Consider the following 23269-nt stretch of genomic DNA (forward strand, 5'->3'; position numbering starts at 1 on the left):
GGCGAGCCGCCAGGCAAACCTCTCAAGTTTTCATTACGAAATCTTTCTTTCTTTCTTTCTTTCTTTCAATGTATCTATCTATCTATCTATCGGTCTATCTATCGGTCTATCTATCTATCTATCTATCTATCTATCTATCTATCTATCTATCTATCTATCTATCTATCTATCTATCTATCTATCTATCTATCTATCTATCTATCTATCTATCTATCTAATCTATCTATCTATCTATCTATCTATCTATCTATCTATCTATCTATCTATCTATCTATCTATCTATCTGTCTATCTATCTATCTAATCTATCTATCTATCTATCTAATCTATCTATCTATCTATCTATCTATCTATCTATCTATCTATCTATCTATCTATCTAAATGCATACATAAGCCCGCTCTGCAAGGCTGCATGCGTCACGCAGCTGACACCCCACAAGAAAGTATAGTCCCATGTCACAGTCTAACGCATACTTCTATCACTCCAATTCAGTGCGAGGCAGTTTTAATAACAATAGTCATTTTGGAGAGAGAGAGATGCAAATGAGAGGAAGGCAGGGAGGTTAACCAGACTTAAAACGTCCGGTTTGCTACCCTGCACTAGGGGAAAGGAAAGGGGAAGTAAAGACGAAAAGAAGAGCGTGACAAAAATGAAAGCGTGAGAAGAAAAAAAAAATTTGAAAAGGGACGAAATGGGGTGATTATAGTCTTTCTAATAGGCCACTGTCACGTAGAAAAGTCAACAGAGCCTTGACCGACTTTTGCTGCGACGACAGTTCATGTCGGCATTCCAAAACTGACTGTTCCGAAAGTGGCCTGTCGTCAAGGCGTGCCAACGCGGTCGATAGTGACAGCCGGTGCGCGCTGTATCGAGGACAGTGGCAAAGCACGTGTTCGATAGTCTCTTCGCCGCCGCAGTGTCTGCAAGCCGCGCTGTCGTCCATACCGACTCGGAAGGCGAAGGATCTTGTGTAGGCGACACCAAGCCACAGTCGGCAAAGTACTGCTGTTTCGAGTCGAGATAGTCCAGGTGGGGGTCGAAGTCGAAGGGATGGGTCCAGTCGGTGTAGACGTGTATGCTTTAAGCTGGGTGTGTTCCATAAAGTTTTGTTGGCTTCATTTGCAAGCACACGAATTTTCGTTGCAGCGTCTGTTCTTGAGAATGGAATGGAGTCTTGCAAACCCTCCTCGTGTGCAGATCGTGCTGCTGCGTCGGCATGTTCATTGCCCATTATGCCACAGTGGCTTGGAATCCACTGCAACGTGATGTCGTGTCCTTGCTCGACGAGGTGGTGAAGCAGCAGTCTGATTTCCATAACTAGTTGTTCGTGGGGTCCTCGGCGTAAGGCAGAAACCAAACAATGAAGAGCAGCCTTGGAGTCAGTGAACACGCTCCATTTCCTGGGTAGTTCTTCAGAAATTACACGAAGTGCACAACGAATAGCAGCAAGCTCCGCGGCAGTCGATGTAGTCTGGTGAGATAGTCGAATCTTTATGGTGGAAGGTTTTGCAGGAAAGATCACCGATCCTGCAGACCCATTCACCGTGGTTGAAGCGTCAGTATAAAGATGATGATGCTCGTTGTACGTCTCATACAGCAAGAGCAGTGAAAGCTGCTTGAGTGCTGGAGACGAGAGTTGGGCTTTTGTTCGTATTCCTGGTACCATTAGTCGAATATTTGCTTGAGCCAAGCACCATGGTGGAAACGGAACTTTCGCTGGAGCTGTATAACCTGATGGAAGGTATGCACGATAAGGCAGGACTGTTTCACAAAAGGAAGCACGTGGCCGATCCTCTGGCAGTGAGGCTAGATGATGGGCAGGGGCTCGAGCAAGGTGTCTTACGTGTGCTCTGAGCGCTTCCATGACTATATGGGTCTTGGCTGGGAAATCGTGTGCAATGGCAATTGTTTCAGCCGTTGACGAACACCGCGGCAATCCAAGAAACACTCTAAGTGCCTGGGCCTGGACGCTTTCGAGTGTACGGATATTACTTCTGCAGGTGTTGGTCAGCACAGGCAAGCTGTATCGCAAATACCCAAGAAAGAGCGTCCTGTACAGTTGCATCATTGCATGTACTGAAGTACCCCAGACATTTCCTCCAAGAAACTTAAACACATTAGAGATGTCTGTCAGGCGCTTCTTTAGGTAGGCCACATGAGGACTCCAGCAGAGGTCACGATCAATTATTACGCCTAAGAATCGGTGCGTCCTGACATAAGGTATGCTTTGACCGTCGATAGAGACATCGTATGTACTCATTGGCTTTCGGCTAAACGCGACCAATGCGCATTTTTCTGGCGAGATCTTGAGGCCTTGTTCATTTAAGTATACCGATGTTGACGTGGCAGATTTTGAAGCCTGGCGCGTACTTGCGGCCGTGTCACACCAGATGCCCAGACGCAGATGTCATCGGCATACATTGATATTTTAACTGTGTTCGGAAGTCGTTCCACGAGACCAATGAGTACAAGGTTGAAAAGTGTGGGACTCAAGACACCGCCTTGTGGAACTCCATGGTGCGTATAGTATTGCGAGGTTGGGCCAGCTTCAGTGTTAAGAAAGAGAGACCGCCTATGTAAATAACTGCGAGTCCAACGATATAATGGACCGCCTAGGCCCACCGATTCCAATGCTTCAAGTATGGCGTCATGAAGAACGTTGTCGTAGGCTCCCTTTATGTCTAAGAACATTGCGACAGATAACCTCTTACACGTCTTTTGTTGTTGAACATAGGTTACCAGATCGATAACGTTGTCGATAGAACATCGGTGACGTCGAAAACCAGCCATGGCGTCCGGGTAGATTTCGTAATGTTCAAGGTACCACTCAAGTCTGGCGAGGATCATTCGCTCCATTACCTTCCCAACGCAACTTGCCAGCGCAATTGGTCGGTATGAAGTAATCTCTAAGGGAGACTTGCCAGGCTTAAGAAGCGGTACCAGGCGGCTGATCTTCCAATCTTGGGGAACGTTGCCCTCCTGCCACGACTCGTTATAACGAGTCATTTTGGAAATCACAAACAGACCTTCGCACAATATCTTTATGTTTTAACACTGCACTAGGTCAGAGAATTATTTTTTTTTCTACTTGGTATTTATTGCAGCGAAAGTAATACCGCATGCGAACCTTAGGCAGGCAATAGCCAATTTCTCACACTTCAGTGGCCTGAAAGGCTGGAAATGGATCGAAAGGCTGGAATGGCTGGAAAGTACCACGTGTGTAACTGGCAAGATAGAGAGAGAAAAAAATGCGCCGCCCTTTTACGTGCTAAATGATCGCTTTCTGCATCACGTGGAAGCTAATCATTCAATCACAAGTTGGCGCTTATGCTTCCTAAAGGACACAGAAGTGTTCCGGAGTGACATGAACTGTGAGGGCAGCGCTCCACAAACAAACAGTGACAAAATGTAAAAGAGCGGGAAGCCAAAGAGCGAATCGGGGCGCCCACGGACTCGTAGGCGGAGCTATTTTAGAAAAAGTCGTCCGGCAATTTGCGCCTCAAGGAGCCCGCGCCGAGTCCGGCGCAGGTAGTGGAAGACGCCCACTGTGAAAATTGCGTCATTACACCTCCTACCGTGCGGTGACCCGCAAATGTATGCGTTACACTTTGTAAATTCCTTAGCCACTCGTCTGAAGAAGAAAAAGAGACAGAAAGAAAGAAATGTGTGCTGTTTACTCGGCGGCTGGTTACTGAGAGACTGCGGCACGGTTTGGTGAACACAAGCGATACGGATCAGCGAACACGGATTAAACGCTGCTCTAATTCTAAATACCCACTTTTCATAACAGCTATGTGTTCAGACTGTTACAAAGTGACGCATTTTATTGTACGCGTAACTCCTTATGTGCGCGCAGCTCTGTGGTCACCCTTAACCGCAATAACAGCAACATAACTCCAACGGTGATTATCTTTAGAATAAACACAAGAACAGCGCAACACAGGACGAGCGAGTAAACTCTGTCCTGTTTACTCGCTCGTCCTGTTTTGCGCTGTTCCTGTTTTTATTCTAAAGATGAGCCAACCAGCGTCATTGAACACACTGCTAAGGTGATAATCTTTACGTCGCAGATAACTCGCGGGCTGTTTTTTGTCCCGGTAAGCTTTCCAGCAAAATGTCCGCAAGGAAACCAATTGTTTAATGACATGTTACGAATTGTAAACTGTTCTCTCGAATCGGGCCGCTTTCACTAAAATGAAAATTCAAAAGCCTGTACAGATACTATTCATCGGCTTGGTTGTCTTTGATAATGGTGTTATATATCCTCACACCCAAGACATTCTTATAGTGGCATAATACGTTTTATAGGCGGTTATAATTCTCAACTGGTCTTTTACGAAGCTGGAAATCTATCTCTTTGATCAGATAGCGCAGGTACCATGCTCGCAGTGGCACCTCCATGTATACGGGGACCATTTCTTCAGTATGTTCAGATAAGAATCTTCTTTTGTTTGCCTAAACGCGTATATATATATACAGCTTTGACATCACATGGTGCTTCGTTACCTTTACTTTCAATCCTGGGTTGCCGCGTCACCTGACAGCAGTTTAGAATGAACTACACATTCATTTTTCGTTGCCGGTGATGACGCAGCGGTGACGCTGCTAATGACGCAACGTCTCGCACAAGGTATGCATTTCTCAAAAAGCGGTGGCAACAAAATTATTAAACGCTTCATATATAGTGCCGTCCGCACCTACCTTTACCCACCTTGCTTCTTAAGTTGGTGTTGCAAGTTTAATATTGACAAGGATGAAAGCCGACTCCGCCGAGTATGCACACAGGGTCTTAAGGAGATTATAACCAATGCACCAGCCCGCAGCAACGCATGGGCCGGCGGGCGTGTTTGTGTGAGCCGATTTATTTCTGTAGGCATGCACCTAGCCCGCAACACTGGTATTACAAGTTGCGTCGCACCTGTGCGATTCTGTCCTGAGAAGAATCAAACTGTCTCGTTGCCTGCGCCACGTCATCACCGGCATTAAGTCTACCGAGCTATTGCGCGCCTCATTGAAGACGCGAACTTAACGTGACCACATCCACACCACTAAACTTCGGTCACCTCGGCACACAATGGGTCTGATGTGACACACATCCAGTCAGCCCTGTACGCGTGGCACGCATCGGTACCCCGTCCACTCGTGTTCTGCTGCGCAATATTCCGAGAAGCGTCGCCCGAAACACAGTACGCGTGGATTGGCCTTGAAAGGTTCTCATGTATGCCTCGTTGTCCGCTCTTCGCTTGCCCGTTTTCGATGCCGGCGTTGCAGACAAAACAAGCAATCCAAAGAGAACGAGGAATCGACCCAGAATGTAGGCGCCGGCTGTTCCCATAGGATCATGCATAAACAGCGCGGAGAGTACAAGACCTGAGCCCGCTTAGCCTTGCTGCTTCTGTGTAAGAAAAAAAAACGGGGGGGGGGGGGGGGGGAGGGGGGTGACGGGGAGGTGGGTAGTGAAGTTACAAAGAAATAGTCAGAAAAGAGCGACATACGTAGTGGCCTTTGTCTTACCGTTTCCATCCTCGCGTCTCACGCTTGCCTTGTTTCTCACGAGGGCATCCATGTCCGTGCGCAGCGACCCGGAAAAATACAGCATCGCGCGCCGTCGTTATATCCGGCCCCCTTCCGCCGCGCTACTCTCGGGTGCGCGCTTGGAGCACGCCCTGGCCACGGGGCGCCCAGTTCTTCGAGACCTCCACAGCGTAGGGCCTGCGTTTCCATACTGACCGCGTGTGTACACCGTCCTTTCCGCCGTTCGGCAAAACCGCTGCGAATCATTTGCCGCTGTCTCTAGAGGGTTTCGAATACGAGAGAATGTGACATAGCTTTGATATCTACACTGATCTGCCTATATCTAGCATCCTGAGTTCAGAGCTTCTAATACAACTGCATGTAGAGCAGGTAGGGAGGTATCGGAGCATCTAAAGTACGAACGTGCCAGCGTTCTCATGTGGACACAAGTCTTAGATTTTGTAGCTAAATATAGTAATGGCACGTGAAGCAGGACAGATGGAAGGAATGCGCACAAGCGCCATACATTCCCATTCGGCTTTACTCTATTTAGGTTGAACATGTACCAACCAGTTCAAGTCAGCACTTTTCTTGCGAGGATGGCCACGTCAACTTGACACTGGTAGGGCATCGTATTACAATGGCCGATCAAACGCCAACTACGCGATTTCTTTAGGCTGGAATCTTCGTCATTCGTACCCGACTTACAGCCCAACCAATAGCGACAGACATACTACATGGGCGCAGCTGTTGCTGGTGCAAGGACTGCATAAAGGAGCGACGCAAGCGCGGCGATTATGCGTGTTTCAGCATAGGCGAAACGGTGACTAATTGCGCACCGCGGAGCTTCGAGAACATGGGCATTCACACCAGAATGCTTGGTAGTTCGATGCCATTACACGCAGAGCCCCGGTATCCGCACAATTGCGAGTAAAACGCTCGTTGGCACACGCATGCGCTGGAAGTAGGATGAGGCTTCCGCGCTGCGTGAAGTAATGCCATGCCGTGAAAGCACCGCATGTGTACTCTTTGACTTCGACAGAACTTCAAAGCTCGAAACAGGCTTGATGCGTCCAACCGTTGGTATATATGCACGCACCTGTCTGTATTTTCCGTTACGCCGACTACAACCGTTGTCAAGCATTCTTCAGAATACCTTCTCGTCCTCAGCTTCAAGCTCGCCATAGAGCGAAGAAACACAAAGCTGTGCCCGCTACCATTACTGGTATTCGAACCCATGCTCATCTAGCAGCTTGCAATTGGGAGCTGGACGTGCTAACTACTGCCTCATTGCACAGCTGTGACCCTTGGAGTTTGCGCGGGGTTTCACGTGCTACGTAGACTGCAAGAGTTGTGGCGCCTGCGCATGTATTTCAAGCCAACAACACGCAATAGTGAAACAGCCGAGGGCGGCATTGCGTGAACCGTGAATAAGTATAGTCTATATCTGTCGCAGCAAACGGGTTTTCAGGCGGAAAAAACTGTTCAAGTATGTTAATTCCTTTTTTTTCTTTTTTGGAGTTAGCAAGAGAGTGCAGAAGTAGACATTTCGCTGGACACGAAACAAAGTGGTAGACCGCCGATAGGCGGCTGCTGACAACACGCTCACCAGCATACACAATATCTCGAGTACCGTTGTTGCTGCCTGCAGGACATGGTGCACAAAGCCCAGGTCATGCGACTCTTCACCTATATTAACAATCAGGCGCCCTATTGTCTCTGTCTGCAGCTTATGCCCTCCATGCAAAGGTGGCCGGTCCGCGAACCCTCAAGCAGCGCCGACTAGCGCAGCTATCGATGAAAGCCGAAAGGAAGCCTAGCCGAGAAAGAAAGCAAGCAAAGGTGTTACGCGAACAAGGTGGGCGCGTCGGGAAATATCGTCCGCACAGAAGGCCTAGCCAAAAAAAGAAAAAAAAAAGATAATAGGACGGGAACCTTGCAAAGGTTTGCTGGGCCTAGCTAGGCGTGCGCGGCCGCAGCCAAAGAGGCGGTCGAGTCGAACTGAAAAGAGAGCCGGAACAAGAAGCGACGGTGGAACGCGTAGCGGTCTCATTGTCACCAAGAACCACGGGCCAAACAAAGAAGGTCGCGCTGCTTTGTCTTCGAGCCTCGCCGGGCAGGCGACGCGAGCGCGTCTTACAAAACGCTACGCTGGACGAACGAACGAACGACTGGAACCACCTGGCACGCGAGACGACACTCGAGAGCGCTTCGGGCGCGCCAAGAGTGCGCGTATGCTTTGCCTGCGCGGCACTTCTCCAGACGCGCTGTGGCCAGCTCAGTCGCGCTCTGCGGGACGCGACGTCATGCCTTCTGCACGCAGTGACGGGAAGGATCGTTGGGATGTTTCGCGGAAACGTGACCCCGAGACATGCGCACGTTTGGTCCCGCGACGCCCTGGAGTGCACCTGCAGTACTTCGTCTTGAAGACCAGCGGCTAGCTTCAACCATTCCTGGAATGTGGATCGGGTGAAAGGTAAACTGGATCCCAGGATTCGCTGCTATAGGGCACCACGCGATTTGTGTGTCCTTGGGTCCGTCATTCTCAAGCAAACTGCGAGTGAATCGTCCTAAAGACCAGTGCGCCTGCTTCAAACTTGCTACACGGATCTTCAGGAGATCAGTGACCGTCTTCGAGCAATTTGATCGTTGACTGAACGAAAAGTGATTCGGGCGATCGGTGCTTCTTGGCTTTTTTTGCGTAGGTTACCGCAAGATCTGTGCTCTGCAGAATCCGTCGTTCAGAAAGCAAACCAAGAAGCCCTTTGTTGGATCCAGGAAAAGGGCCAGCCGTGAAACTCTAGCTCGCGTGACCGCGAACCCAGAGAGACTAGGAAATGGCGGAAACCTTCAAATCTTGACGATGCGAGTCCGCAAGCATTGTTGACTGGCGAGAGAGTTTCGTGCGTGGTTCGCTCCAGGCGGCGATGGCCATCAGTGCTGAGTGAAAAAAAGAGAAAAATGAAATTCGCTTGTTGAAGGCAAGTCCGTGCTTCTAGAATAGAGCGATGATAAAACCTATGCTCGATGTGTGCTCTTCAAAAGCTTGAAAATTGGGATGTGAGAAGTCTTAGCTCTTGAAAGTCACCCTCTCTCTTTACAGTTTGCGCCGTTACAATACGGTGTTCGAGTACGACTTACCCAAACAATGCATTGGCCTGCAAAAGGTTCACCAGAGCCCAGCAGCCAGTAACAAGTTACTATCGTCTGCCCAGGATCAGTGAGAGGTTCACGCCGGGCGCACATTGACTTCCAACAACCGGGGATGTGCCACTTTCATTTTAGGAATTTAGCCTCCGGGTAGCGAAACGGCGGTTAAGGACGCATACAGTGTTGCCGCTCGAATACGAATGACCAGAAAAGCAGCCAAGTGGCCGAGAACGAATCGACGATAGTAATACTCCCCTGGAATCATTGAACTATATAGAGAAATACAGGAAGTGCCCGCGGAGAGAGGAAGAAATGCCTTCAAAGCAGCGGTTTCCCGATGGCTCCTCCGACGAAGACGGTTTCTATGCTGACTCCGTGACCTCCCAGAGCGCGTGGGGAAGGTCCAGATTTCACTGTGAGTTTATTGCCTTCTTTCTTTCTTCCTTTCTTTCTTTCTTTCTTTCTTTCTTTCTTTCTTTCTTTCTTTCTTTCTTTCTTTTCACGCCGTTCGCGCGCTGTGGCCAACAAAGCTGCGGGCACCCCACTGCCAGCGCATACCCACTAATGGCGATCCGCTGGGCGCGTTCCCCCCGGAAAAAGGGACACACACAAGTGACCGCGAATGCGCGCGTGCGTGTGTGTGGCAAACGCGCCGGCGCCGCGTGCTTCTATTCTTTCCCTGCGAAGAACACTTCGAAACCTTCGCGGAGGCGGGAGTGTGACGCGGGCGAACCGCTTCGCGAGTCGTGCGGGCGTGAGAAAAAGTTGCGAGGCACGCGGAGAGCTCGCGCGGTCGGGGTCTCGAGCTCTTTTAGCCACCACTTTGCGTTTCTCCGCAAGAAAACCACGATCTACGTTGGAGGCAGAACAAAGGGCACTTAGAGCTCGAAAGGTAACCTGTCATTTAAGAGCCGGTTTTTTGCTGCAATGATTCAGGTTTCCAGCGCTTCTATGTCCCGATAGCATCCGATGATGCGGAACCTATAGAGCCGGCGTAACCTGGTCAAGAGTGAAATTCAACAATGTGTGTATTTCTAACCTAGTTGGCTAGGACGACCTAATGAAGACGATGGATATATGGCAAGAGTGAAATTCGACAATGTGTGTATTTATAACCCAGTTGGCTAGGACGACCTAATGAAGACAATTGACATATTGTTGTGAATAACAAAAAATTGAGCTCCTCGGTACCTCTTATTTTTATTACCCATGGCTGGAACATGACTGAAAGGCTCAACGCTAGAAATAGAGTTAGGTTGAGCTCTATTAGTGGATTAGGGTTCCACAAGAAAAGGCACCCTTACCGTGAGACAATCTTTGGTAAGCGAGAAAAGACACAAGAACGAAAGACAAAGTGCGTCACTGAAGTTCCCACACCAGGTCGCCGTGACGACGACAGCATATCCTTGGATCTATAGAATTGTTTCATTGTATTTCTTTAAAGATAGACTGAATTGTGTTCTAAACAAACCAGCTAGTTTCAACAACATTTACCGAGTCACAGCGGCCCAAATATGAAAAAAATGCATTGAAATACGTGACGCCACACTGACTCACTGTGCTGGGATTTCAGCGCAAAATTTAAAAATGGGACTCTGACTCATTTTTTTTTTTCTTCAAGTAATCGACGCCCAAGCGTAATATTAACCGAAATAGAGGCTTTACGAATACCTAATCAGTCGAAACTGATTTGGTTTTTCTCTTTGGTGGCCCTTTTAAGACACAGTACGGGGAGAGAAAACGTACAACGAGGGCTATAGAGCTGGCTTGATATAGGGGAGCCATGGGACGGTGCAAAGCTTTGATCCGTTCTTGGAGGACAAGTGTGTACAGCCGTTGCCAATATCACGTTGAATTGGTTCGTACCAGGCCGGTTTGCAGCGGTGTGAAAGCCTCCTCGATATTGGAGCCAGAGAAAGCGTACCCCGGAGGAGCATCCAGCTGCTCGTAGACCAATCAGAGGAGCCAAGTGATCGGAGTTCTGTCTAATCCCGGCCGCTCTCCCCTCTCCAAGGCAAGAGCGCCTCCGAGCGCCTTGAGCTGGAGCGCGACGCTCTGCGTGATTGAACTAGACGATTGTGTTTTGAGCGCTGTATTTCGACCAGCCGAATGTAAACCGCACCGCGGGAGCACCGCGAGAGGGACCAGTCGAATGTGCCGTACGCTTGACCAGTCGCCAGATATCGGAACGAGTTTAGAGCGGTCATGTACGTATAAAATCTTGAACTCCGAAATATGGCTGCACAGCGCACTTCGCAGGAATAATCAATAGACTCTTCGTCGCACGGGATAAAGTTGAGTTGACACACGTCCAGTGCCTTGGGCCATCCACGTTGTGTCTCGAGTTTTTCAGCAAGTATAGACAAAGTATGTGCGCAAGACCAGTCACCTTGGCGCATGCATGACACCCGCTAAGCGGCTGGACTCTGACCATGACGGCTCGGACTGACTGATTGGTTTAACGGCCCAATAGCAACATTCCGGCCCCATCGAAATGCGATCGCTGAGCGTAAGAATCAAACCCGCGACCTCGCGATCAGCAGCTGAATGTCATAGCCGCTTAGCCAACGCTTACGGTACGACTCGCACTAAGAGTTGTTGATTTGCTTACAGCAGCAAGCTGCTATGATTATAGAGCACACTTACTGAGACATACTTATTTGTTTTTACAGAACAATAAATATTTGTCTCACTCTCTCTTCACTTGCAGTTAACATTGTTTCATAACTGGCTGACGATCTCGATCGCTAACGCAAAGCCATGCAGCATGATTGGTCGACCCATGGGTGCCAGCCTATCGCGCTATCCCTCAGGACGCGCGAACAATTTCGCGAATATGGGCACTGGTTGGTAGTCGGTCTGGCATCCGCGAGGTCCCACCAATTTATTCAGACGGAGCAAAATGGATAGCTAGATCATGATGCAAATATCATCTGCGGTGGCAGGATGCGGTGGATTACGTCTTATACGAGTTCTTGTGTCACGCCTCGGATATACCTATAGACGCAGGCGTCGCCATTCGCTGCGGACGGTGTCTTAAGCAAACTGGCCGTACGAGGATGACATCACTGAAGGCAGCGTGCAACACGTTACGCCGACTGCGTGTGACGTGTAAACGCGCCTTGTCGCACGAGCGACCATTTCTCGCGTCACGACCCGCTCGCACTTGGACACGCGACGAGTTGACGCCGGCTCCAACTTTTTCGTCCCGTCTTGCTTGTCGGCTGTTGCGCTTTAGCAATGAAAAGTGCTACGGCGTACTCACATCTCTTATTGCAGGCAGCTGGCTCTAGCTAAATGCACGCACACCCATGCAAGAATAAATGAAATAAAAAGAATTGTACGCTATTACGCGCCAAATCCGCGATTTGATTATGAATGCGTGAGCCGTAATGCGAAACTGCTGACTAATTTGACCCTCTGGTGTTATTTAATGTGTACCTAAATGTAGACGAGCATTTTTTTCTGTTTTTGTTTTTTCGCCCCCATCGAAAGCCGGGACGAACACGCAACTTCGAGCTCAGCAGCGCAATGCCATATATCGACTAAGCTACCATGGCGGGTAGCACATCCAATCGGCAAGTTCAAATATCATGCAGAGGAAAATAGGGAGGATTTGGGCCTCTGTCATCTGACCTCCAACGCGGGGAGCCGATGCAACGCGACGGCAAAGAAAATCAGGACTGTTTGGTTCCTGAAGCAAGCTAGGTTACCGCAGAAACTGCGGCCGCCGACTGCCATAGAAGCTGTGAAAGTAGCCCCGAATTGGTTCTGAATTATACGACTTTGAAATGCGTATTATCCACGGAAGACTACACTTCGATGCATTTCGATCGATAAGAGACGTGCAGCGGAATTCGCCGACAAAGGCGCCCCGTGAAGCCCAATCCGGGTAAAAACACGACGCAGGCAAACCATCTACCACCGCAGCCAAACCTCCAGGCGCCACAAAGCTCTCGCGTGCGAGCACTTGCGTGTATAAGCCCTACAGTTTGCGTTCGGGGACCAACTCGCCAGGCAACTCGGTTGCACGAGAGCGAATGCCCTTAGCCGAGTAAGTCCGGACATCAGGTATACTGTTTGCTATTTCAGTGGAGAACACGGTCGGTGAACGGCGCGCCTGTAGTGGTACTACCAGATGGCTATGATGTATACGCCGACTCATTACACGTGTGCTCTCCATTGTTAAGCATTTCGGGCGATAACGTATAGTTTTCATGAAGGGAAGACTGCGCGCGAAACGTCGAGAAGTCGCTTCTGCTGTGGCTGGAAAGAAACCGCGCAATGAAGCTGTTGTCTATTCGAGTAATGTGTTCGCGAGACGGCTTTTATAGTATAACGATACATAGTTATGTTTCAAAACAAATAGCGGGCTCGGATGCAGTCTGAATCGCTGATACAATTTTGATAGCGACCACGCCGCAGCGCGTAGGCCTACGCTAGCTTTCTGTTGTGTTCTGTTCACTTAACAGGGGTTGCTCTGAAGACATTGAGGTAAATCGCACCTCGTCTACTTCATTTCCCTATGTTATTCGGCAAAGTAATAATAATAATAATAATAATAATAATAATAATAATAATAATAATAATAATGCGAAAAGGAATAAATCAACAATAAGGTGAAATCAAACAAATAAAGATAACGGCATCACAACGGAGAGCTCACTGACGCCTGTCATTGCAGCTACCCTAACAGTATATACCTTTTGCAGTCCTTATACGTCCGTGTAAAAAGTCCTTCACGCACCAAATAGACGGTAGGTCCAAACAAACACCGATTCGAGATTTCCCTCAGCAGCTTTGCTGCCAAATAGACCGCAGGAGCGCCAGCATGAACCTACAGCGAACGCAGTGCGTCATGCTGCACCGATTGGTCACACACACGCCAGCACCGAATCACTGCCACCGCGCACGTAGGCTACGTGACGCACCGCGACCGAGGCTCTCTCTTCTCGGTCGCGGCGGCACCGCCAGCGCACGGGCGCCGGTGCTTCGCCGCTGCACGCGCCTTCATTGCGGAAGAGTCGCCGTGCGCGGTTTAGCGCGAAACAAAAGCCGCCGTCGCACGGAAGTCGCAAACTTTCTTCTTCGCTCGAACGTGCCGCACGACTTTCGTCACGGATTCGCGTGACGCAGTAAATAACGAGAAGAAAGCAAAGAGACCGAGAAAGTTGCGGCGAAAGCTTCTGAGCACGCGTTCGAAGCGCAGCCGCCCGTAACCGCCATGCAAGCGCAATGCGCTCACGTGGTCACACCTGCCGAGGCAGTACCGCAGGGTTGTCGATGGACTCGCTGCTAATAGTTCGCGTCCGCCGACGTATCGACTGTCTTTGTGCATGGGTATATGCGCACAAAAAGAGAGAGAAAAAAAGAAGGTGGCTGCGAACTCGCTCCTGATAATGGCAACGCCACTTTCGTCTTTCTTTTTTTTTCCGCTCTCTCTTTACATTTAGGTGTTGCCAGCAGGTGCAGAGTCACTCCAGTGTTAGCACTGCGCGCTTACGTCCACGTACACGGGCATGTCTGAATCACTTTGTCGTGAGCCAAAGCACCTTCTCGCGCCTAATCGTCGTGCGCATTACCGCAGTGCAGAACATCAGACGTTGCGTGCACGTGATGTTGATGCAGGTATATATATATATATATATATATATATATATATATATATATATATATTCGAAGTGATGTAAATCTAAATCGAAATGTATAATCGAATGATTACCGAAATGTTGCTAATTGTGTTTATATAACTAATTACATTGCGGCAAGCATTGCAATTTAGGAACTTTATATACCGATGAGTGCGCACAGCGTATCCACTTGGCACGAAGCTACAAAGGAAACACATACGCATTTGTTTCTGAAAGAAACCCGTAGGAATTTCCTCTGTAGCTTGGTGCTGCACGAGGGTGGTACGCAGTTTTTTCCATTCACATACGCGTTTGTTCAACCAATCCTTATGCGAGTGTATACCAGTGCCTGTTGTGGCTCCAGTTGACACAAAAAGTTAGCTTAAGAACGGCGTTTCTTCTCACCCAGCCGGTAACATAGCCACGTGGGTGCCACGCCGTGCTCAGAAGAGACTGTCGTGTTAATTCATCACAATGAGCAGCACGCAAGTGCAGTGCTGCAGGTTTGGCCCATATTCATTCGTACGTAAGCGCTGCATAAAGGTATACCAACTCTCTCGCTCCATCCCAAAACAACATTAGATAGTTGCGCAGGCGCTTTTCTGCGTTTTTTTGTTTTGTTTTGTTTTGTTTGTTCCCGTTCTATTAGAAATGAAAGTATGCTGTTCAACGTCCTGGAACTGCATAGTTAGCTATGAGGGAGGACGTATAGGAGGGCTCTGGGTTTATTTTCACCACCTGGGCCTTTTCATCGCGCACTTGAAACACGAGCACACGAGCGCTCTTGCATTGTGACCCATTGGAATGCGCCGGCCGTAACCAGTGATCGAACCCGCGACCTCGTGCTCGGAGCCAACGCGGCGGGTTCTTGCCCTTTTGTAGTTACTCTATTCTACATGTGGGCTACTCGTTATTGCCGTTTTTTCCAGTCAAAAACTAGCTCTTCCTATGCCCATCTTTGCTGTCGTCCGCGTCGTCACCTATAGCGCTGTGATTTCCAAGCCTTGAATCAGACTACCGCGCATGCTTATAGGTCTTGCTTAGGCTGTACAAAATATTACTCGGGGAATATTAGTATATATTTCACTTTTCTATACAGCTTGCGCCACAACAGGTAGCGGGTGCTCTTTGCTGAATTGCGGATAGAATTTTGTTCATTTGTGCGACGTCTTTTGAACGTCGGGTTTCAACTCTTTATGCCTCCTGGTAAATAGAAGAATGAGTTTGTTTGTTTGTTTGTTTGTTTGTTTGTTTGTTTGTTTGTTTGTTTGTTTGTTTGTTTGTTTGTTTGTTTGTTTGTTTGTTTGTTTGTTTGTTCATGTACTTCTTATCTAGATAGTTAAGGGCATTTCGCTATGATGTGTGACAATTATGTTTTATTTAGCTTTTTCTTATCTGTAATTACCTAATACTACGATGTGACCGTTGTTGCTCGAGTGAACAAAATATCGGAGTCAGGGACCTAGTCAGGTCCAGACAAGCATCTTTATTCTGTAGTTTTCTTGGTTTCTTCTTTCTTTGACACGTTCTTTTTTTCTTTGTTCTTAATGAGTGTGAAACGAGCAAGTGTGCCGAATAGGCAAAGCGAAACTGCATTGAGCTTAATCTGGACTTGATTCTATGCTTGACCGCAGGTGACCCTGGCCCTGGGATGTTGTCTGAGCCGCGGCGTTCGCAGCAGCAGCAGCAGCAGCAGCAGCGCTCCTCGCATGAGGACGGTCACCAGTCCTCGTCCAATGGACGCCGCCAGCCCAACGGAGCAGTTCTGAGCAACGGACACCATCAGGCCGCCTGGCAGAACAGCTACAACAGGCCGCCCAGGTATGCGCCCTCCATGTCGACCGAACGGCGCACCGGTAGCAATATGCAGTGCGCGTTCGCTGTGCAGTAACTGTAGTAGCGGTGAAACTGGCTGCCCCTGTGCAACGCTTACTACATTGTCGTCATTAGCTGCGACAAAATGGGAAGTGTTGGTGCTGTGGAGACCGCTATGTCGAGATCACAGCTGAGAGCAAAGTAAAAATTAAGGCCTGGCTAAGAACAGTGTCATATTCTAAGAACTCCGCACAACTTTGCGAATAAGAGTCGTAAACACTTGCAGGAAAGCCGACAACCATTGTTTCAGGTATATCACGCGTATTAACCAATGTTAAGAGCATTGCCGTGACAACATTCACAACGAGACAACGTTGTCCGACGTGCAACGACGGCTGTCCACTGTTGCAGGTCCAGCTGCATTGTCTGGATAACATGTACTACCACGTGACACTTTACAATCGACATTGTTAAAGCTACAGGTGAAATGTTTCGTTATTGCCAGCCAGGTGGCCTGGTAGAGCGAACCACTGCCCTTGCGCGAAAAAAATGTATTCTGATTGGCAGCACTGGGCCTGCATTGGGCGATGAAATGTCACTGCCCTAACAATATTGGCCCGATGAAAGAAAAAGCAAGATAGGTGACGCTAACGACAAAAGGAAGATGAAGCTTGGAGTAGCGTTGTATCGCGCGTACGTGTGCTTCCAGGACGTGCCGCCGTCTGTGCACGTTGACGGACAGTTGATTCGCGTTGCAGCGGGTGTTGTAGTGCTCATAGAGGCATATCACATGGCAAAGGATAGGGATAATGCAGATGTGAAAAGACCACCACGGTAGGCAAGCGAGAGCTCATAAACAGGGCAGTCGTACAATAACATAACTGTATAAATGCGCCTCAAGGGGAAAATTGTGTCATCGTAATATAATTGGCCATAATGGCGACCCAAACGCACCCTTGAACAGCGCAGTGACGATATTTATATATCTTATGGCAGGCAGGTATGTGCTGCCCATAGAAACTAGTATCATATAGCAAGGAGGACTGCCCAAGAAATGTGCCCAAGAACGACATGTGTCCCTGCGACGAGATGTTCCATTCGCCGCATTGTTTCCCGGAAGAGCGTGCTCGTGAGATGCGGCTCCGTCATTATCACGTGGCTAATGCGTCCGGCACGGGCTCCCCTTCCTTTGTTTGAGTCACTCTACCTCGCCTTGCAACCCTGCGGATACGGGAGTATAATGCAACACCGAGGAATGCTGCTCCGCCAGAGCACTGCGCCCCATCCCGTCATTACACCCCTCTCTCTCTCGCTTCCTCCTCGCCCTCTCTTTCAAGCGCGCCGCCAAGCTCGCCGACGTGACACAGAGGTCTCGCGTGCCTTGCAAATCTCCGCCGCCAAGGCGATCCCATTGGCCGCTTAAGAAGATAGCTCGAGCGCGCGCGCAATCGGATCAGTAAGCGGCGTTCCTATTGTTTTCCAGCCTGGCGCGCAGTCCACCCATCCTGCCTAGAAGGGGCGGCTAATAAAGCCAGGGTGCACCAGAACTGGGACGTCGCGCATACCGACAATTCGCAAATGGTGCGCGTCGGCGACAGATATCGAGGGAATAGGGAGACTTAGAGATTGCGCAACCAAGGCAACTTAGTGTTCTTAAGAAGCCTAACTTCGCTCGAGTTCTTTTCTGCAGGTATTTCGAACTTTTTTTTTCTTGCGCTCATTTGAATGTATACGGTGAATAGCGTATCCTTGCATTCAGTCGCCTCTTATTAAAATTTCCTAACAGCTGCAGTAGCAATTTTTGTTACCCGCCGTGGTGGCTTAGCGGATATATATGGCGTTATGCTGCTAAACCTGGGGGCGCGCGATGAAATCCCGGCCGCGGCGGCCGTATTTCGATGGGGTGAAACGCAAGAACCCCCGTGTGCCGCGCATTGGGTGCACGTTAAAGAACCCCAGGTGGTCTAAATTGTTCCGGAGTCCCCCACTACGGCGCGCCTCATCATCATACCACGGTTTTTGGCACGCAAAATCCCATAATTTAATTTTTTACATTTTGTTGTTTTGCAGTATCAATGACCAAGCGAACAGAGAATTCAACCCTTTTACATTGTTGATTGATTTATTGGTTTGTTAATGATTGTAAACGTTGATAACAAGTACACTTCTGTACAACGTTGCGTTGTTGATTATTGCATATTATGTGAATGCAATATTTTGTGTGTGTCCCGCGTACGCGCAAGAACGACAGCAACTTGTCTCTTCGATTGCAAAGATCCATGAGAGACAGCTATCAGACGAGCTTCTTTTAGGTCCTTGGCCTAATGCAAACAGCGCAGCCCTGGTAACAAGAGCCGTTATGGCTTTTCTCAAAGCCACTGGGCTGGACACACGGCATTAGAGATACCACAACTCTCTGAATTTGTATATACACATCTCTTCCTTATACCATCATCATTCATCAGCCCTTTCCCTCCCCGTCCCTTTTCCCCAGTGTAGAGTAGCAGGCCAGAGCAAGTTATAGCTCAGGCCGACCTCTCTGCCTTTCTGTAAATAAATTTCTCTATTGCATATTATAGTTCGAGACAAAATAAAAGCTGAATGGGAGTTGAATTTATCAGTCGTGCGACATACAGGGCTTGCTACTTCAGACGAAGCGCTTCAGTTGACGTGAAGATGAAAAGAAAGTAAGCAAAATAAAACAAACTAATATAGCACCGAACAAACAAACGAAGCCCACATTAGCAGTAAGTTGCCGTGAAAGGGTTTGGAAGAACGTCGGCGTATGTTGCCGAACGATATCTTCTCTGGTAAGATTGCTGAGCGGCAAAACACCATGCGAGCTGCACTGAATGACGCAATCCTTCTGCAAGGACATTGTTCTCATAGAGGAAGAAGCTAGCATAACTGCGAGTCGGCCTAGTTGCAACATATTCATTTTTAAACAAACTTTTTGTGTGCAAAACAAACAGGAACAAAGAAAAAGAGCAACGCAAGGACGAGCGCTTTCGACAACTGGTTTTGTTTCACTGGATCGCGCAGATCTGAGGGTATTTAAGCAGGTTGTTCTTCGAAAATAAAACCAGTTGTTAGAAAGCGCTCGTCCTTGGGTTGCTCATTTTCCTGGTCCCTGTTTGTTTTGCGCACAATAAGTTTGTTTAAAAAAGAAGCTAGGTTAGTCCTAGCGAGCGATCAATGCTTTTGTGCCCTGCGGTTCACCACGAGTACGCCTTGTCCTTGCAAATGGCGCAGCGTCCGCAGAACTCGCTTCGTGGGCACTTTCGTTGATGCCTGCCGTTGACGCGGAGCTTTGCCGTACACGGCAGCGCAGTGTCGAACGTTATCGTGCTGAGCGACCAAGGAAGCCGGAAATTACAGAAACTCCGACTCGATTCCGGTCTTTTTCTTACAAGTCGGAAGTCTTCCTTGTCCCTTTATTGGGCGAGCGACGGCTATGCCTCCAGGGCCAGTAACGAGACGCAGCTTTCTTCGGACACGCCATGCGCCCGGAAGCGATGAAACCACACGAGATTTCCGTCGGCCGTTACAAAACATTGGAATGGCGCAGTCTGTGGCATTCAGCGATGTTAACTGGACTAATACTCTGTTTGTAGGCGGTTCCATTTCCGTTTAATGGGTGTCGCCATATTGGGCAGCTGTTATATACCAACGAGACTTCAATCTTATGCGCAGTGACGTCAAGTAAACACGGTCGTGCAACGCCGAACGTGTCCCTATACAGCAATCTCTAGGCGCGTGAAATAGCCGTATAGTACCGTGCATTGGTTGTTACAGTTAGTAAAAGCTCGCGTTGGCAGCCCATAATGGCGGCACTTCCTACGCTTCCGTAGAATGGTCTATACGTGCAGCATAGAGGGCGCTCGTGTCACCACGGGTTTCAAGCGCAGTGTATTATCGCTTGTGGTACGTACAAAGTCTTCGCTGAGGGCGACTAGAATGAGAAACACGCGCCGCGGTATCCCAGCGGCTATGGCGTGGCGACGCTGAGCTCGAGATCGCGGGTTCGATCCCGGCAGCGACGGCCACATTTTGTTGAAGCCGAAATGCAAAGACGCTCGTGTACACTCGTTTAGGCGCATGTTAAAGAACCCGGGGTGGTCAAATTCAATCCGCAGTAACTCACTACGGCGTGCCTCATAATCAGTTCATGGTTTTTCTGCGTAAAACTACAGAATTTGTTCTAGAACGAGAAACGATGGTGTGCCTGCATTATCCGTGGCCGCGCCTGCAGTTTCGTGTTTGAAGAGGGCGGTTCTACGTAGACTACGGAGAGAAAGTGTGACAGGAAGACTTGCCCGACACAAGTCCCCTTGTCGATACGTTAGCTCCAGCCTGGAACATTCCTTGATCGACAACTGTTGATCATTCCAACATTTAGAATTTCATGCATTGACGCACTTGCATGCCGCAAAGAGGCCATCGTACAGTAGTTGTCTTGCTTTAGTGAATGTTCACGCTGTCGCTTTTCTTGCGGTTCAGCCGGCATAACCAGCAGCACAGCCACCACCACCATCAGCAGCAGCTGCTGCAGCAGCAGCAACAGCAGCAACAGCACATCCATCAGCACCACCACCAGGCACCGCGGCGTCCGTCGTCGCCGTCGGACGAGACCAGCAGCTCGTCGGACGACCGCGAGGAGATGGCGCGCTCGCTGGTGCGGAGACCCGGAGGAGGAGCAGGGCACGCCAACAAACACTGGGCGCCGGTCGGCGGCCACGACTTCCGCGGAACGCTCAGGTGAGCGTCTGCACGCTACGTTTGAAAGCATGCGAGTGGGCCTCCATACAGACTCCAGAGACCGCTGGTACATTACATTGCTCATTGCCTTGAATCCTAAAACGCGCTTTTATCAAAGACCTTTAACAGACGAAATTGTTTTCGAATGCCGACATCACAAGCCAACGCAGCAAAGGGCGACGAGGACACTGTTGCACTTTTTAAGGACGACAAACTAGGACAAGCGGCTGTGGCTTCAACTGACGATTATAGTGCCACAAGTGTTCCTGTGCTGTGCGGTGATAGTATGCGGCGACAATGACCGACTGCGATTGTGCATCTGTGCTCCCTTTATTCCTCTCTCTCTCTCTCTCTCTCTCTCTCTCTCTCTCTCTCTCTCTCTCTCTCTCTCTCTCTCTCTACTTTCCTGTCACTTTACCTCCCCCTCCCCCTCTCCCCAGCGTAAGGTAGCAAGCCGGATCTCCCCTCTGGTTAAACTACCTGCCTTTCCCTTTCCTCTCTCTCTCTCTCTCTGCCTTGAATCCTTTTCAACGTTATCTCAGAAGCACTCACGTAATTACCAAGGACGCTATGGGGAGATGAAAAAAAGTATTACGTACACTATTTATACTGGGACAGCGGCTGTGGTCACAACAAAAATGGCGGACCGGCACACACCGGTCCTCGTCTTCTCTTTCGTCTGCTGCACTGCGCTGCAAGTTGTCTCTTCGTCCGCAGGATAAGTGAGTCATAACAATATATTCGCCGCGTATATAAAGTCAAATGCATGTGGAACCGTATGGGAGTGGTTGAGTTATAATCTTGCCACCCGCCGTGGTTGCTCAGTGGCTATGGTGTTGGGCTGCTGAGCACGAGGTCGCGGGATCGAATCCCGGCCACGGCGGCCGCATTTCGATGGGGGCGAAATGCGAAAACACCCGTGTGCTTAGATTTAGGTGCACGTTAAAGAACCCCAGGTGGTCGAAATTTCCGGAGTCCCCCACTACGGCGTGCCTCATAATCAGAAAGTGGTTTTGGCACGTAAAACCCCATATTCATTCATGAGTTATAATCTTGCCGTTATTCTTTGAGAAATTTGACAGCAATTTTATCTAAACCGTAGTATCGTAAACAGTTACGTGATACACGCGTATAAGCACCCGAGAAATGCATTTTGAGTATCACAACTTGACGTATATCCGGGATGCAGCACCACGCGCGATGGCACATGTTACGCATACACCCACCACATGACGGTACATGTTTATCTCCTTGTTTCGCAACGAAACGCGATTTTACCAGAAACGTAAGGAACGGTTAGTTTGCGCATGCAGCGCGTTTACCAAAACTCTGTGACCCAGCCGGCGACTGTTATTATCGTCCATGCGACTTTAATAGACGTTCTGACTCCACGAGAATGAATGGATACGGCAGACCTAGGTACATGAATGAATTGTATAGTTCTATGTGATGCTCATCACGCACATTTTGTTATGGTCCCGTACACTTTCCCGCTCTGACCTCCCCATTGACCCTGCATGCCGGCAACCTCCACGGAACTAGAAATCCTGATGTTTTCAACCAACATCGAAGCACCAAACCTTGTGTGCGCGTGTCTGCAGGTCCACGCGCAGCGTCCCGGCCCTGGCCCTGGCTACGTGGGACGGCGAGCCGTGCCCCGTTCATGGCCACGGCCCGGCCGCCTTCTACCCGCCGGGGCACGGACACCCGCCACCTCCGGCCACTCCGCAGCAGGGCATGCCACCACCCCCACCCATGTCGGCTCAGGCGTCCATGAGGAGGTGAGTCCATGTCCACGAGCTTTGGCGAATGCATCTTCGGGTTAAAATATCTGCGAAAACCAAGGAAGAAATGTTTAGATAAACGTAGTTTGAGTACATATCGGCCCTGAGGAACCCGATGACAGCCAGGCGAGCCCGAACGCGTGCCAATTATCGCGACACAAGTACAGCGTGCACAGCACGCTGTACTTGCACAGCGGCCGCGTGCACTTTCGGATTAAAATACTTCATTTTATGCACAAAATCAACGGTCGAAGGTACCCGTCGTTTACAATTCGTAGCTGTGTTTTCTGCGAATCGACGCAGCAGTATGTCACATTAAAACGCCAGTGCCAGTAATTGCGGGTGTTGAAATCTTAGTCTGCATGGTATCTGCCTTGAAAGTGTCAGCAGAGCGGAGATCACGAGGAGGAAGGCGCCGTCGGTATTTACCGGAGACTAACTTTCGACCTACGGAAACCGGGAAAGCGGCGGTTATCCGGCATTCGTGGAATTTCTATTCCGTGTGCATCTCCGTCAGCTGGAACTCCAGATCTAAAGTTATCGCTGCAGCTGACATCGAGAACATCGAGGTCGTGTGATTGGCCGTGTGTTTGCCAGAGGGATCGACACGTTGAGAC

The 23269-nt window shown here is 49.3% G+C and overlaps 1 protein-coding gene across 1 annotated transcript in view; it reads left to right on the plus strand.

Annotated features, from left to right (window-relative positions):
• LOC126527093 (uncharacterized) overlaps nucleotides 1-23269 on the plus strand; it is a 53833-nt gene that overhangs the window by 19454 nt on the left and 11110 nt on the right. Inside the window, exons 2-4 of the mRNA XM_050174817.3 lie at nucleotides 15930-16116; nucleotides 20611-20868; nucleotides 22470-22649. Coding sequence (XP_050030774.1) covers nucleotides 15947-16116; nucleotides 20611-20868; nucleotides 22470-22649 — 608 coding nt within the window. The 5' untranslated portion in view covers nucleotides 15930-15946. The remainder of the gene's footprint in view (nucleotides 1-15929; nucleotides 16117-20610; nucleotides 20869-22469; nucleotides 22650-23269) is intronic.

The sequence above is a fragment of the Dermacentor andersoni genome, chromosome 9 (assembly GCF_023375885.2).
Source record: "Dermacentor andersoni chromosome 9, qqDerAnde1_hic_scaffold, whole genome shotgun sequence".
Classification (NCBI taxonomy): domain Eukaryota; kingdom Metazoa; phylum Arthropoda; class Arachnida; order Ixodida; family Ixodidae; genus Dermacentor; species Dermacentor andersoni.